Source organism: Centroberyx affinis, unplaced genomic scaffold (assembly GCF_046629955.1).
Source record: "Centroberyx affinis isolate AG114_WGS23_722 - 3 ecotype Tasmania unplaced genomic scaffold, CSIRO-AGI_Caff_v1 ptg004412l_1, whole genome shotgun sequence".
Classification (NCBI taxonomy): Eukaryota; Metazoa; Chordata; class Actinopteri; order Beryciformes; family Berycidae; genus Centroberyx; species Centroberyx affinis.
The window spans coordinates 25394-39297 of NW_027282091.1; the positions used below are offsets into that span (position 1 = coordinate 25394).

At 42.6% G+C, this 13904-nt stretch overlaps 1 protein-coding gene across 1 annotated transcript in view; it reads left to right on the plus strand.

Annotated features, from left to right (window-relative positions):
• LOC139664994 (cytoplasmic phosphatidylinositol transfer protein 1-like) overlaps nt 1-13528 on the plus strand; it is a 28157-nt gene extending 14629 nt beyond the window's left edge. The window contains exons 6-9 of the mRNA XM_071543926.1: nt 2916-3011; nt 4403-4558; nt 6512-6575; nt 9596-13528. Coding sequence (XP_071400027.1) covers nt 2916-3011; nt 4403-4558; nt 6512-6575; nt 9596-9954 — 675 coding nt within the window. The 3' untranslated portion in view covers nt 9955-13528. The remainder of the gene's footprint in view (nt 1-2915; nt 3012-4402; nt 4559-6511; nt 6576-9595) is intronic.
• The last annotated feature ends 376 nt before the right edge of the window (nt 13529-13904 follow it).

Sequence of the window (13904 nt, forward strand, 5' to 3'; positions counted from 1 at the left end):
AGGGGTTGAGAGAATGAAAAGGTGGTAAAGAAAGAAGGGAAAAGAGGAAGGTGGGATCAGTGGAGGGGAGGGAGAGAAGGTGGCAAGAAGGAAGGAAGGAAGAAAAGAAACAGAAGGGAAAGAAGAAAGACCGGATGAGGCATGGGATCGAGAGAGGAAGAAAGGAAAAGGGAGGAAGGAAAGACAAAAGAAAGGAAACAGGAAAGACTAAATGTGGGAAGGGATTGAGAGGAGGGAAGGAAGGAGGGACAAAAGAGAAGACAAAAGGAAGGAGATGCTGAATGAGGGAATGGACTGTCAGAGGAAAAGAGGGAAGGAAGGAAGGAAGGAAAGAGGGAAAGAGGGAGGGAAAGCAGGCAGGAAACGAGTGGGTGTGTGAGTGGACTGTTTGAATGGAGGGCGCGGTTACGGTGCACGACATGATGCAGCATTCCACACACACACACACACACACACACACACACACACACACACACACACACACACACACACACACACTCATTAAGCTCTAATATGTGTCCTGATGGCTGTGTAATGTCTCCTGGGACTGCTTAAGTAGACAGCAGGCAGCAGGAGAACACACATCTGGTTCTTTCTCTCTCTTTCTCTCTGCTCCCTCTCCATCTCTTTTTCACTTTTTCACTATCTGCCTCAATGATGCATCTCACCACCGCAATTCTGGGGCTGTTTAATTACACAACTGGCCCAGAGGGGGAGTGCGTTGTTTACTGTTCACCTGTTTTCTTGTCGTCTAACTCTTTCTTTCGCACTCTGGTTCCTCCTTCTTTCTCTTCTTTCTCTTCCCTCATCCCTTTCCAACCCCCCCCCCCCCCCCCCCCCAATGTCAATTTAAGTGCTAATTTGCTTGAAAATCTACCGAGGATGTCTCTGGCTGCGATGAATTTCTGCTTTTTTATTTCTTTTCTTTTCTTTTTTTGTTTTTTTTACCTTTGGCAAAGTGACGCATGCAATGTCACTGCAGGTTTTTGCCCTCTCCCTCTCCATCTGATTACACAAAAAACCCTCCTTTCCCCTCTCACTTTATCGCCTCTCTTCCTCTCTCAGTAAGTCCCTCCCTCCCCCTCTCTTTCTACCTTCTCCCTGTCATTTTCTGCTCTCATTCCTACTGTTTCCCCCTCCTTTTCTTCCCCCTCTCTCTCTCTCTTTCTCCCTCTCCTTCTGTCCCCTCCATCCATCTCCTCTTACACTCTGTCTTGTTGGCCGCTTCCCCCCCCTCTCTCTCGCCCTTTCTCCCTCTCTCTCTCCTTTCCCGTCGCTTGGCTGCACTCAGGCATGCTGACATATCATACCCTTGTTGTGCCAGCAGTGCTCCTTCCCACTGTAAGTGACAGAAGGGCCCCTTGGAGAAGGGGGGAGGGAGGGAGAGGGAGGAAAGAGAAGAAGATGGGGGGGGGGGGGGGGGGGTGAGCTCGAAGGAGCAAATGATGTATTGGAGGGACAGTATCTGCAGAGAGATTGCACTTGGCAAAATTTACCCAACCTAACTTCTTAAGAAAATGTCTCAACAATGGGTCAAAAATGTAATTAGACCTGTTAATGCAATATATGACCAGATAATATCTTCACCCTTTGCAATAATTTCTGGTTAATGTGATAATTTATTACATTATCAGGAAAAAAGACTCATTTAGAGAGACATTTTCTTACTTTTTGACAAGTTGCCCGTCAACCATTGTCCGTTTTTATCAGTTGGCTGCAAGTGAACTGAGAATGGGGGCAGACCAAACTTGAGAAAGGGAGAGGAGGAGGAGGAGGAGATGGAGAGGAAGATGGGGTGAGGTGCAGAAGATGGGGCAGAAAATCAAAACAGAAAACAGTTGACAGCCGTACTGTGATTTCAGCTGTAGTGTAAAATAGCATTCGGCTATCAACATTTCATATTTTACATTACTTATATCCATAAAATCTAATTTGGAATAGAGAGCTTTTTCTGGGAACCAATTGATGTAATGTCTTGATGTAATTTTGAAGGTTACTGCATATCTACATACCTAGTGGCTGTTTCTCCAGAATAATTTGGGGATTTGAATCTTCAGCCTCCCTGTGGTAATACACCAGACAGACCGCTAAGCCTCGCCTGTGGTCTGTCCTGCCCGGTAGCCGTGAGAATGGGAAGAAAACCTCTTTGAAATGTAGCTTTCTCTCCTGTGCTGTAGCCGGGCCCTTAGGCTCGGTGTAACCTGGCTCCCCACACACACACACACACACACACACAGATTTCTACCTCTGATAGAAACTGCAGTGGTATTGTTGCATCTTTGCCCCTGCAGCTATATGGCAGCTAGTGAGGCAGCTCTGTGTGTGTGGATGTGTGTGAACGGGCCTTTGCATTTACTAATTGGATAGATGAATAAATGGATAGATGGGGCCTAAATACATACATGCACATATATATATACATTCATACTTACATACTTGATTTATGCCGGAGGGAAATTCCATATAATAATCATAACAGAATGCTATAATAAAATCTAATAAAGAAATAAGAAGGCTGCGATCACCTTCTGTACATTCAGCTGACCTTCTGGCATGTCAGTGTATGATACAGTAATTATAATCAGCGCTGTATCATTTGGCCTAGTAAGAGAATAAAGGCATAGAGCACCCCCTATTGGTTGCAAGGACAATGACAATACTGTGGTTCTAGTGGCTTGGCTGATTGACAAGGAGAGATGAAGGCAAGGATACACAGTCACAGTAACAGTATGAGTAATACATACATATTTTGAGCAGTGCAGCGGGGTAACTTTCCGAGCGACGCGTGACATAAAATATGTTTCTCTGCGACAGATGTGATGCTCAAAATGAGTCGACTTCTGTCAGCCATTCTGAGCGGCTGGCAGAGGCTGGTTGAACCGCGCGTGTGAACCAGGCCCCGCTCTGTTTTTCAGATCTTCAACGGCGAGCTGAAGGACCAGGAGAGGGAGGTGTGCTTCGTCGACATCGCCTACGACGAGATCCCCGAGCGCTACTACAAAGAGTCTGAGGTGAGCCCGCGTGCGAGTCGGAGGTGAGCGTGCGTGAAGGTGCCGTAGATCTCTACTGGGAGATAACGGGGACGGGAGATGTGCGAGTAATCGTATCGCTCGGGTGAAACAACGTGGAATCTGGAAGTGCAGGAGTAAACAGTATGGTTTAGGTGATGGCATCGTCTACATACAGGCCCTTCTCTGACACATTGTCAGTTTGTACCATCTTCTGATCTGCCTCCTTTATGAGGACCTGACTACACTCATTCCCTAATCCCTAACCGTTACCTTTACCACTAACCTGACCCTAATCCTAATACCGATCTTGACCCTAAACGATGTTAAGAAATTAACAGGGGCTTATGGTAAAAATGTCCTTGAAAGTTTATAAAATGCCTATGAAATGAAAAATAAGGGGGCAAAAAATGTCCCCGTAAGTTATGAGCTCTCTTTGTCACATTTCACCCTGTTCATTGTTTAATTCGCCGAGTTGGCAAATATTCATGCGTGAATGTGACTACCGTCCCCTGTGGGCCACCGTAGGTGATTTGTGGGACACTGTGTCCGGGGCATTATTATTCCCAAACTATGGTTCTGCTCAAGAAATGGAGTGATTTGTGATCAGAAAAACCACCGAGTACGCAGCCTGAAGCAGGAGAAAATGCTGGCCCACACAAACCAAGGGGTCAACAAAAAATAAACGACAAATATCAGATGAAGGACTTGTGGGGACAAAGAGGGGAAAGTGGCACAAGTCTCTTCTGTAAGTTTCCAGCTGTGGGAAAGAAATTACAACAAATCTCAGTGGTACAAATTGAGTGTTTATTTGCCAATATGCAATGTAAATGTATGTTTCATAGTACACTAAAATTGACGCAGAAGGACCAAAATGCCCCTAAAATATTTGATCATCAATTTACAAAAACGGTCTAAAACACACACACACACACACACACACAGTAACTACTATATAGATACGACATTTAAGACTCGGCTCGCCTCCGGGGAAATATTTGTTGTTGAAGCCCAATCTCCCTTTCTCCTCTAGTACAAACTTTAGGGACTTCATTGCCTCAGTCCCATTTGTCTAGCAGCTGCACTTTCCGCTTTATCAACCTCTCCCATCGCACTCAGCATTCATACAGAGTCTGAAAGCGTAATACTTCAGTGTCTGTGGAGTGAGAGAGCTGGTAATTATCTTTTGAGCTGTTTGATAATAGATTGCCTCAGCTCTTATGAGACTGGATAGAGATTCTCCAGGGACGAGAGCGTTTTTAATGTGAATGTTATTTAATACTGCCGTTCAGTCATGCATCTAAGTTTAGACTCCCCATGAGGTCTGGCTCCTCTGGGGGGGCCGAGGCAACGATGCGTTGAGGTTTTGGGTTAATTATTGTCATCCGTTGCAGGACTTGCGGTATTTTAAGTCGGACAAGACGTCACGGGGGATGCTGCAGGAGGGCTGGAGGGACACCCAGGATCCCATCATGTGCTCCTACAAGCTGGTCACCGTCAAGTTCGAGGTCTGGGGTCTTCAGACGCGCGTCGAGCAGTTTGTGCACAAGGTGAGGGGGTCATCCGTATGAAGAATACTGGTTTTTAGTGTCAGTATGTGCAATATCACTTAATTGGTGTGATTGAATTGAACCCTAAGGAGTGTTTACCGCCTTAGTTCAGTCCTTTTGGTCAGGTCAGTCTAATAGGGAGCCAAAGTTGACATCATTTCCGTGAAGACCTTTGGAAGACTTTACCCTATGTAAGTGGATGGGACGTTACTTCATATAAGCAATCTAAAAACCATGTGGCTTTGATTTTGAAAAATGTCGTTGTAAGCATCAACACATCTCGTTTGGCTTCATTTCACAAAAATCCATTCAGTATTATTTACATAAACAACAAATTGAGTTACTGAACTACACTACCCAGCAGGCGTTTAGCTAGTTGGAATGTTCCAACTCCTGCAAAGGGAACAAGCTATGGGAGCTAGCTAGCTAGCTAGCTACAGCTTCACAGGCTACAGTGAAAAAATATTGGCAGTTACTATCGTGAGCCTGAACTCATACTTTGGCAAAGTCCCAAACTGCGTCTCAACAGGTGAAATCGTAGCCATGTCCAACAGCGTCTACTCCCTACTATCAACAGTTATATAGTTCTCCATCGTTACAAAGTCTTTTCTGTAAGTTTCTACTCCTAAAATAACAGAAACATGCAAATCGTCTAAAAGCTTATGCTACATAGTGTGCTGAGAGGTGAATCTAACACCATTTGTTGCTTTTCTTTAGTTGCAAAAGACAGACTACTTTGTGGTCAATGGAAAATTTGTAAGAATGCAGCCAAAACTAAGAGAAGTACCTCTACATACAAAGTTGCATGTATAATCAATCAGTAAGAGTGAATTAGACAACCTAAGCAGTAGTAGAATTTTTGAAAGTCTTTTTCCCAGCTGAAGTTATTGTTGACACATCAGTTTGTTAGGATTCAAATTTTTTTCCAAGAAACATCCAACACAACCACAAGACTTTTTTCATCAAATTTTCATCAAACGAACCGATTTCAGACCAATTCAAACAAATTATAGATGAGAACACGGCCTGAGAAAGGGGATTTGAACCTGCCGTTGTGTCTACATGGTCTGTTCACTCACTGGTCGAGCCAGCGGAACAACGCTATGTGAATTATTCAGATGCAGAAGAAATGTCTACACTCACATTTTCAGCCCGCATCCCTGTTGTAATTAGTTTCAGTGTACAGCAGCAGGAAAAACAAAAGTGTTACAGCATTTGGCTTTCGTCAGCGTTTGAAGCTGCGAGAAATGTCACAAGGCCTATATTCTGCTCATTCTAGGCAGCGGCTCCCTTGTAATTAGTTTTGAATCTAGCCCTTTGCAAAATGTGATGGTGCTGATGCTTCCTGTTTCTAACAAACACTTGAAAATGTTCTATTTTTGGCAGAAAGCTTGATTTGCTGTGGAGGCATACCTTGAGTCAATCATTTTTCTTTTTACATTCAATTTTATGAATTGTGATGTAGGTGGTTACTTCTTTACATTATAATAATAAAATAAGTAGCATTAATCAATAATGCAAATGGAGCTATGTCATTGAGCTGCTCCAGTGCTTTACAGTGTTGTAATTAGTGTGAAAAGCACTGCTCTGATGATCAAATTTGCTCTGTCCTACTTAAATTGGAAACATCATGACCAGATTTCCCTTGTCCCTGATCGCATTTTGTATGCTTCAGAAGCTATCTTGAAATCTAATGCAAAAAAATTCCAAGAAAGTGCAGCCATATCACTGAAGAGTTTTCCTTGAAAATGTCTGAAAAAAGTAACACCAACTCTTTTAAAATCAGAATGAGCACAAAATTAAAAGAAATTACTGTAATTTTTAAATGATAGTAGGTACAGCAACAAAATGACAACTCTTTTACAGACTGAAACCTTTACTTTATAGACATTAAATAATGAAAATGGGTCTGTTATGTAACTATTTTCTGACCATCACTGTGTTGTGTTGTAGGTGGTTCGCGATGTCCTGCTCCTGGGACACAGGCAGGCCTTTGCCTGGGTGGATGAGTGGATCGGTAGGTCTACCAGCCCTGTCATTTGGTCCAACTGTCCATGCACTCCAACTAATTTACACCTATTGGCACATTGCAAACTTTTAGTCATCCAACTATTCACTCAAACTAACTTATCACGAATGTGTTGCCTACACACTGGCATTCATTTTTGTTACATAAATCTGTCAATATAGTATGCAACATCTAAATTTTTATCAATCCATAGATGTTTTCCCTAGAAATGTTTTTTACAAGATGATCCATAGTAAACTTTTTATTACCTTTAAATGACAGATATATTTATGTTTCTTTATACTTTGTGTTTATTTATACTTTATACACACTTTATACACACTCCTATTATTAAGTTTTACTTTACTGTAATTGATGATGCTGTGTGAAATCTTAGCACCTACATTATGTACATGGCTGTACTATGAATGCTGCCTATTTACCAGTCAGTGTGCCTTGCAACATCCTCCGCACCGGCACCACTGCATCTAACCCTGTCACTGCTCGGCCTCTTACAGCATGGATCCTGCTCTTGGTATCAGTAATAACCCACTAATGACAAACACTGTGCCCCAGTGTCCAGGGATGATTAGTGTTTGATTCAAGTAAAATGCGTACAACAAATGCTCTCAAGGCATTGCCTCCTTTCATGTTTCATGATACAGCAATTGAAGAATTTAATTCCAAAATGAGATCTGTCATTTTGAAAAAAGTGTAAAACTGAGTGTAAAACTGAATATTAAATAATGAATTCCCCGTAGGAAAAGATACATGGTATTTTTAAAGTAAACACTTCAATTTATGCAAACAAAGTCAAGAGTGGCAAACAACATTTGGTATTATAAAACAACTTTGCACATCAAAGCCAGATACTGGCAGGTTTGCCTCTAGCAAGCAAAAATGTCTGGCTACAGTTACCAAAATGATTCGTACTGCCAGATAAATTGGCTGTGACTGTAGCAAGGATTGGCAGTGTACATCGATGCTAAAAGATAATGCACTCACTGAAACATGAAAGCTGTGTCTCTGTCTGTATGTCTGTTTCTCTGCGAGTCTGGCCATAAGGGAGGCGGCCCCGCTCGCACCCATAAGTGGCTGCATCACTTTCACTCACTGAGCTTTTTCCATAGCTGCAGGGCATGCAGATAACAGTCCATTACCCTTGCCATGAAACACATTCACTCCCCTCTCCTATCTCCTCTCCTCTTGCCTCTCCCTGTCAAGAATAACCACTAACCTCTTTTCCCCGACTTCCCACAACCTGGATGTTTTTATACATGCTCCCTAAATCCTAGTGCATTTGGAATGATTTTGCCTGGGAATGATTTCGTCGCCCCCCCTCCCCCCCCTTTCCAGGTGTTATTTTCCTACGCTTCCAATGATCCAACCTCTTCTCCGGGTCTGGATCATTCATGCTTTTCCTTATTCTTGGAACATCCTTGACCTTATCCTTCCCCTCCTCCCTTCTTCCTGGCCTGGATGTGTCTAGCTGTCTCCTCTAACCTCTCTCTGGGTCATGGGAAGCTAGTGCTGAACTCTGAACTTCGACCTTCCGAAAGCACTTATCACCCATCCGGCTACACTCACCCACAGAATGCCCCCTTTGCCACCTAACCCTCTCCCCCCCCCCCACCCCTCCCCTCACCTTGAGCGCCATACTGGAGGAGCTACCGACATTTCGACCCTCGTGCCTCACCCTTCCCCTTCTTCCAGATATGACTTTGGATGACGTGCGGGAATACGAGAGACAAATGCATGAGAAAACCAACATTAAAGTTTGCCATGAGCAGCAAGAGCATTCCACAACAAACCCATCTTCACTGGATGACATAGAGATCCATGACAAAGCAAGCGTATGTGTCTTTTCATTGTTTTTTACTCCATTACCCCTCCTCTGTCTCATATTTGAACCGTTTGGTGACTCACCTCGGAAGCCACATTTAACTCTCCACACATCCACTCACCCTGTCCTACATCGAGTGAAAGTATGCATACATGACAGAGCTGTAAACTGAGAGGTGCTGAAGTGTGTGAAGAAGAATATATTGGCTGAGATGGTTCAAACTGCTGTATTTTACATTAGAGGATTCCTGCAGTGTTGGTGAAAGTTATCCTCATTTTCCAGATTGGCATCTCTCCCTTACAAAATTGTGGTTGTTTATTTTTTTACCTTCAGAGTGATGTAGATGTCCTGCATTTTATGTAATTATCCTAACTTTTGAAAACAGTATCATAGTGGAGACCAAACTAGCTTGTTATCAGCGGGTCCAACTAAATTGTGGGCTGAATTATGGCATGGTAAAGCTAGCTTATTCCACATGGACTATTTTCAGGTGGATAAGCACTCTTTCACAGCTGATTGGCTTGAAGTAACCCTGCAGGATGTTAGTGATTGGTGTTAAGTGCCATGTAAGGCGGGACTTCCAGTCTAAGCAAGCCCAACTTCTCAGGCGAAAGTGAGCGTGCGCAATGATTTGAAAAGGCGGAACTTTCGTCAATCAGGAACTACTTTTCATTCACAAATAAAACGTATATTGTGTGCTGTTGTACTACTGTTTTATGCTGACATCTTCGACCCATAAATCTCATGGATTACTTTACTTCACATCTCTGAAGTTTCGATTTGAAATCATAAATGACAATGAATGGGATTGAATGGCATCTACAAGGTAGGGAACACCGGGCAATCTGGAAAATGAGGCGAACTTTCACCAACACCAGAGGAATCCTTTAAAAGCACAATCAAAGTATGATGGTAGAAAAGGTATCTGGATAACAAAAGAGAGCACAAAGTACAACACAGTCGTTAAAATAACATTTGATTTGAGATGACAAGAAATATGATTGGTTTATGGGTTTTGAATCCCTGTGTTCTGGGAATGTACGAGGTTCTAGTAATGATACGTTATGGAGAGCTACAGATGCAACCCTTTTTCCTTAGAAATGAATCATCTACAAAGGATCTGAAATGTTGTCTCCTTTCCCGAATCCCCCTCACGCCAGTCTTTCTCTAACTCTCTCCAAACCAGACATGACAATGGATGAGGTGAGAGAGTTTGAGCGCACCATCCAGGAGGCCACCAACCAGAAGATCGGGATGTTTCCCCCGTCGATCTCCATCAGCGAGACGCCCCTGTCCTCCTGTGCCCTCACCGGCCCCGCCAGCGCCCCCTCCACCCCCATGTGCACCGACGCGCCCGAGTTCCTCTCCGTCCCCAAGGACCGACCCCGCAAGAAGTCCGCCCCGGAAACCCTGACCCTGCCCGACCCGGTCCCCAGCGGCGTCCCCCAGGGCTCCGCTGTGGGCCCGCTACCGGCTTCAAACCACGTCCCATCATCCACGCCGCCTTCCTCCAACTCGGATCACGATGAGTTAGGGGGGCAGTAGAGGGACCTTGGGATGCTTTCCTCCACCCCTGCTTTACTTGTTCCTCCCCCCTGCCCCATTGTCTTAGTAGCCCAACGAGACTCGTCTAACCTCCACACACCAGTGCCCAGACCTTCAAGTTCTCTAGCCATATCCCATGATTTAGTCATGAATACACACACACAAACACCCACACACACACACACACACACACCTCCAAGGTCAAGAATCACTCTACAAGTCTTCATCAATGTTGTCCATACTAACCAGGCAGCTGTAGGCTCAGCCAGCCCAATGTGGCTGACTCCTCTTCCTGTGAGTCTAGCCAATCAGATGTCTCACCTACTGTAACAACCACCCATGAAGTCTAATCAAGAAACAGAGCATCCGCCATGAGTTTTGTTCAGCCGCTGTTCATTATGTTGTATGAATGATTGATTCTCATTGTTTAGTTGTAGTCATGTTTATTTGTAATGTTTTCTTCAATCAGGCTAGCTGATTACCTTCAAGCTATTGAACTATGAAGTAGTTGCCTTGGCAGCGCAGAGCCAGTGGTGTTAATTCGTTTTGACCACTTGAGCAAACTGATATATTTTCTACTTGTCAGTCCACAAAATGGCCATTGAAGTTCTATGATGTTTTCAGTCAGAAATGAAACACAAACTAGAGTAGCACAGTAGTCCTAATATGTTAGATAGTGTAACGCACATGCTAAAAAGACAGCCAAGTACCCTAACAATACCACGGCGATATCGCTCGCCACGGGCAGTCCTTCCAAACTGGCCTCAGATCTGTTTGCATCCGTCCTTTCCATACCACACTCCAATTATAAAACAGATGCAAGATCAGTACAATCATAGAGAGAGTTTGCACCTCAGGTCTCCCCGACTCTACCTGGCTCACATTTTGGAAAGGCAGGGACTTTACTGTACCTTTCTCTCCCTGCTTATTGCCAAACAGCCACATTTTATACCTCCACAGATACGATAATACAGCAACTATTGTATGTACTATACCAGTCTACTCAACCCTTGGGACGTTTACACAACATTAGCAACCATGGAACATTTGCATATTAAAGGTAACATTTTAGGATAAGATGCTGGATATATCTGCGACTGCAGTTTTTTTTGAATAGCATGACAATTTAATTATTTTAAAATGGAGGTTGTTGGAATTTATAATTGCAAGATATCTTACACAAGTTGACTGAGAAGTCATTGCAACAGCAAACTTAATTAAAATGTTGCCTGAAAACAAATGCTGGACATCTCATGTGACATAAATGTGATCCAATTTTATCAAATCAGCAAATCACTTTTAATGTCATATGTAGGAACAAGGCCATTTTGGGAAGTTTTAGTGTTTGACTGATTTTGAGCACAGTGGAGGTAATGGGAAATCACAGTTCAATTTGGGGGGGAAGGGCACTTGCGTCAAGCTGACTTGAGTATGTGCTTCGTTAGCTGTGCATTGATCGCATTGTGTTTGCAGAAATGCTGATACTATTGCTTGCCAGTGCTGGTGCATATTGAGCCGATGTTTTGCCGGGCTCGGAAAAATGATTTTGAAACCAGAACATCCTTTGCAGCAACCCCTTTTTTGTGCTTGGCTTGTACTGCTAGTTGCCATCTGAAACCCTAAGGGGGAAACAAACACAGGAGGACAGCAGGATTTTGTCTGATGGAAAATGCCCTCTTTCTTTACAACAATGTTATTTAAGGAAAGGGGTTCTTATATGCTGCATGGAATGTTCACAAGCATATATACATATTATGTGAAGTATATATGTATATACTGTAAATGGCTGGATACGTATATTTGGTGATGCAAATGTATGAAGAAAGCGAATGCCAACGTGGGAAGCTCTGTAGTGATTTTTGTACAATAGAAAAGCAGAGTTTTGAGTGAAACGTAAGCATGCCCTGAGAGTACAGGCCTACAAACTCTCTCAACTCAGTGCCTCTGCATGCAACAACTGTATCGTCTCCTACATGTATGTATACCAAAATCTTATATTTCAGCTACAAAAACACAAAATTTCCTTGTGTTACTTAACCTGTTATTTTTATCTCAAGTGTACTAATCAGTTTATCGCATTTTACCAAGAAGGAAACTAGGCTACAGCCTCACTTAATCAGATCAGCTCAAATCATATCAAACCACATCATCAGACTTTCCATTTAACAGGGCTAGCTTGTTGATATTATATTTTCGGAAGCATAACTAACTTTTGTTCCCCTATTCATATACCGATTACTTCTATCTGTAAAAGTCCAAATGCATTTTGCACTTTCCAATCTTTGACACCTTACTTGACAACGAAGGAATGTGTTACAGTACAGTCAAGTTCTTGTTGGGTTTTGTTGGACCAAAGTCCTACACTATAGTAACTCCAATAGCAGGTTGAAGAGAGAGTCTTCAGTGGTCTTGCCATCGAATATTGTTAATACTCTGTACAAAGGATTCTCACGCGCTTTTGTTTTCAAAAAAGAAAAACAACAAAAAACCTGTAGCTATTTATCTATAACTGTAGCTTTTGTCTTTGCCGTTCTGCCGGATTTAATTTCTTTTAAGGATACAAGTGTTATACACCAGTTATTGGCCCTCTATATTGATATAATATGTATAGATTATACATATTTTCAACTCTGGTATTGACCGTCTCTCTTGTCAGGAACACAGAGATCCAGGGATGTTTGATCAACTACGGGCTATTAAAGATAATGCAAAATCTCCAACTGTGTAACATCTGTTTCGAAGAGTAACATATTAGGTATTGTAATACTGTTGTTCATGACTAATATTGGTTTCTTACATTGAATCCTGTTCCAAGTTACAGTACAGATGTCACATGAATGTGTGTATAAAGATTTCAAACGGACAAAGAAGGATATTCTTTAGTATTTGATGTTACATCTTCACGGGACAAATGCACAGACACGGATTAAGAACCGTTTTAATCTAGGCATAGGCTTGATATGTATCTAGGAAATCATCGTCATCCCTTCAGGAGATCAGTTGAGTTCACGCTCCTCCACTGGGTATCGAGACTCCTCATTGTAGTGGTGCACTTTTGACTCTCCAGTTGCTTTTGGTGACCCCCGCAGGACAAAAAAAAAAAAATCCATTGTAAAAGTTGTAAAACAAAACGACGCTTTTCTTTTCAGTGGGGTGGCTGCTTTGACGTTTACTTGCCATGCTATTTCAGAGGTGATGGGCTGTTTCTGTCGTAAACCTTTTTTTTTTTTTGTAGTAAAACTGCTGTACTTTGATTTTGTGGTTGCTGTATTCTTTTTGAAGGCAAATCTAAAAATTTTTGTTCATCATTTACTTCTCTGGATAAAAAGGACCAAGCTTTTCACTCCTCTCCCCCGCCTCCCGACGCAGTTTCTGCGTCCAGCCAGGCTGTCGTGCTGTCTCCTGTTATCTGAAGTGCCATCCTTGTTCGGCTGCTGGAAGTCGCTCTGGGTTCTTCCACTTTAACTATTATTATAATTGTTATATTTTTACTGCCCTTTGAGGTTCATTTGGTTCTTTGTTGTAATTATTGTTTCACTTTTTTTTCTGAAATAGACAAATAAAGTTTACTTGCTAGTACAATTTGTGTTGTTGTTTAGTCTGTTCATCTTGTATGTTTTAAATGTGTGTGTTGGCTTAGGGGGGGAATTATTATTTTTTTAGTAGCAGAAAATGTAAACATCAGGTTTTGGTTTCAGTCCCTCAGAATCAAACCACAAGAGCTTCTTTGTAGACTCACCATTCTGCATTTTGACGTTCAAGGGAGATATCCATTGTAGAAGAGGCAGAGAGACCAGATTCACACCTGTTCTCTGGGGGAGGTCGAAAAGGCATTCTGGGAAATGTAGGAAATCGCTAACTGAAGCAGAAGTAGACGAGGCAGGTTGAGGGAAAGTGGCTACACAAGAAAAAATTAATTACAGCACTTCATCATTCAAAATAACTCCTGC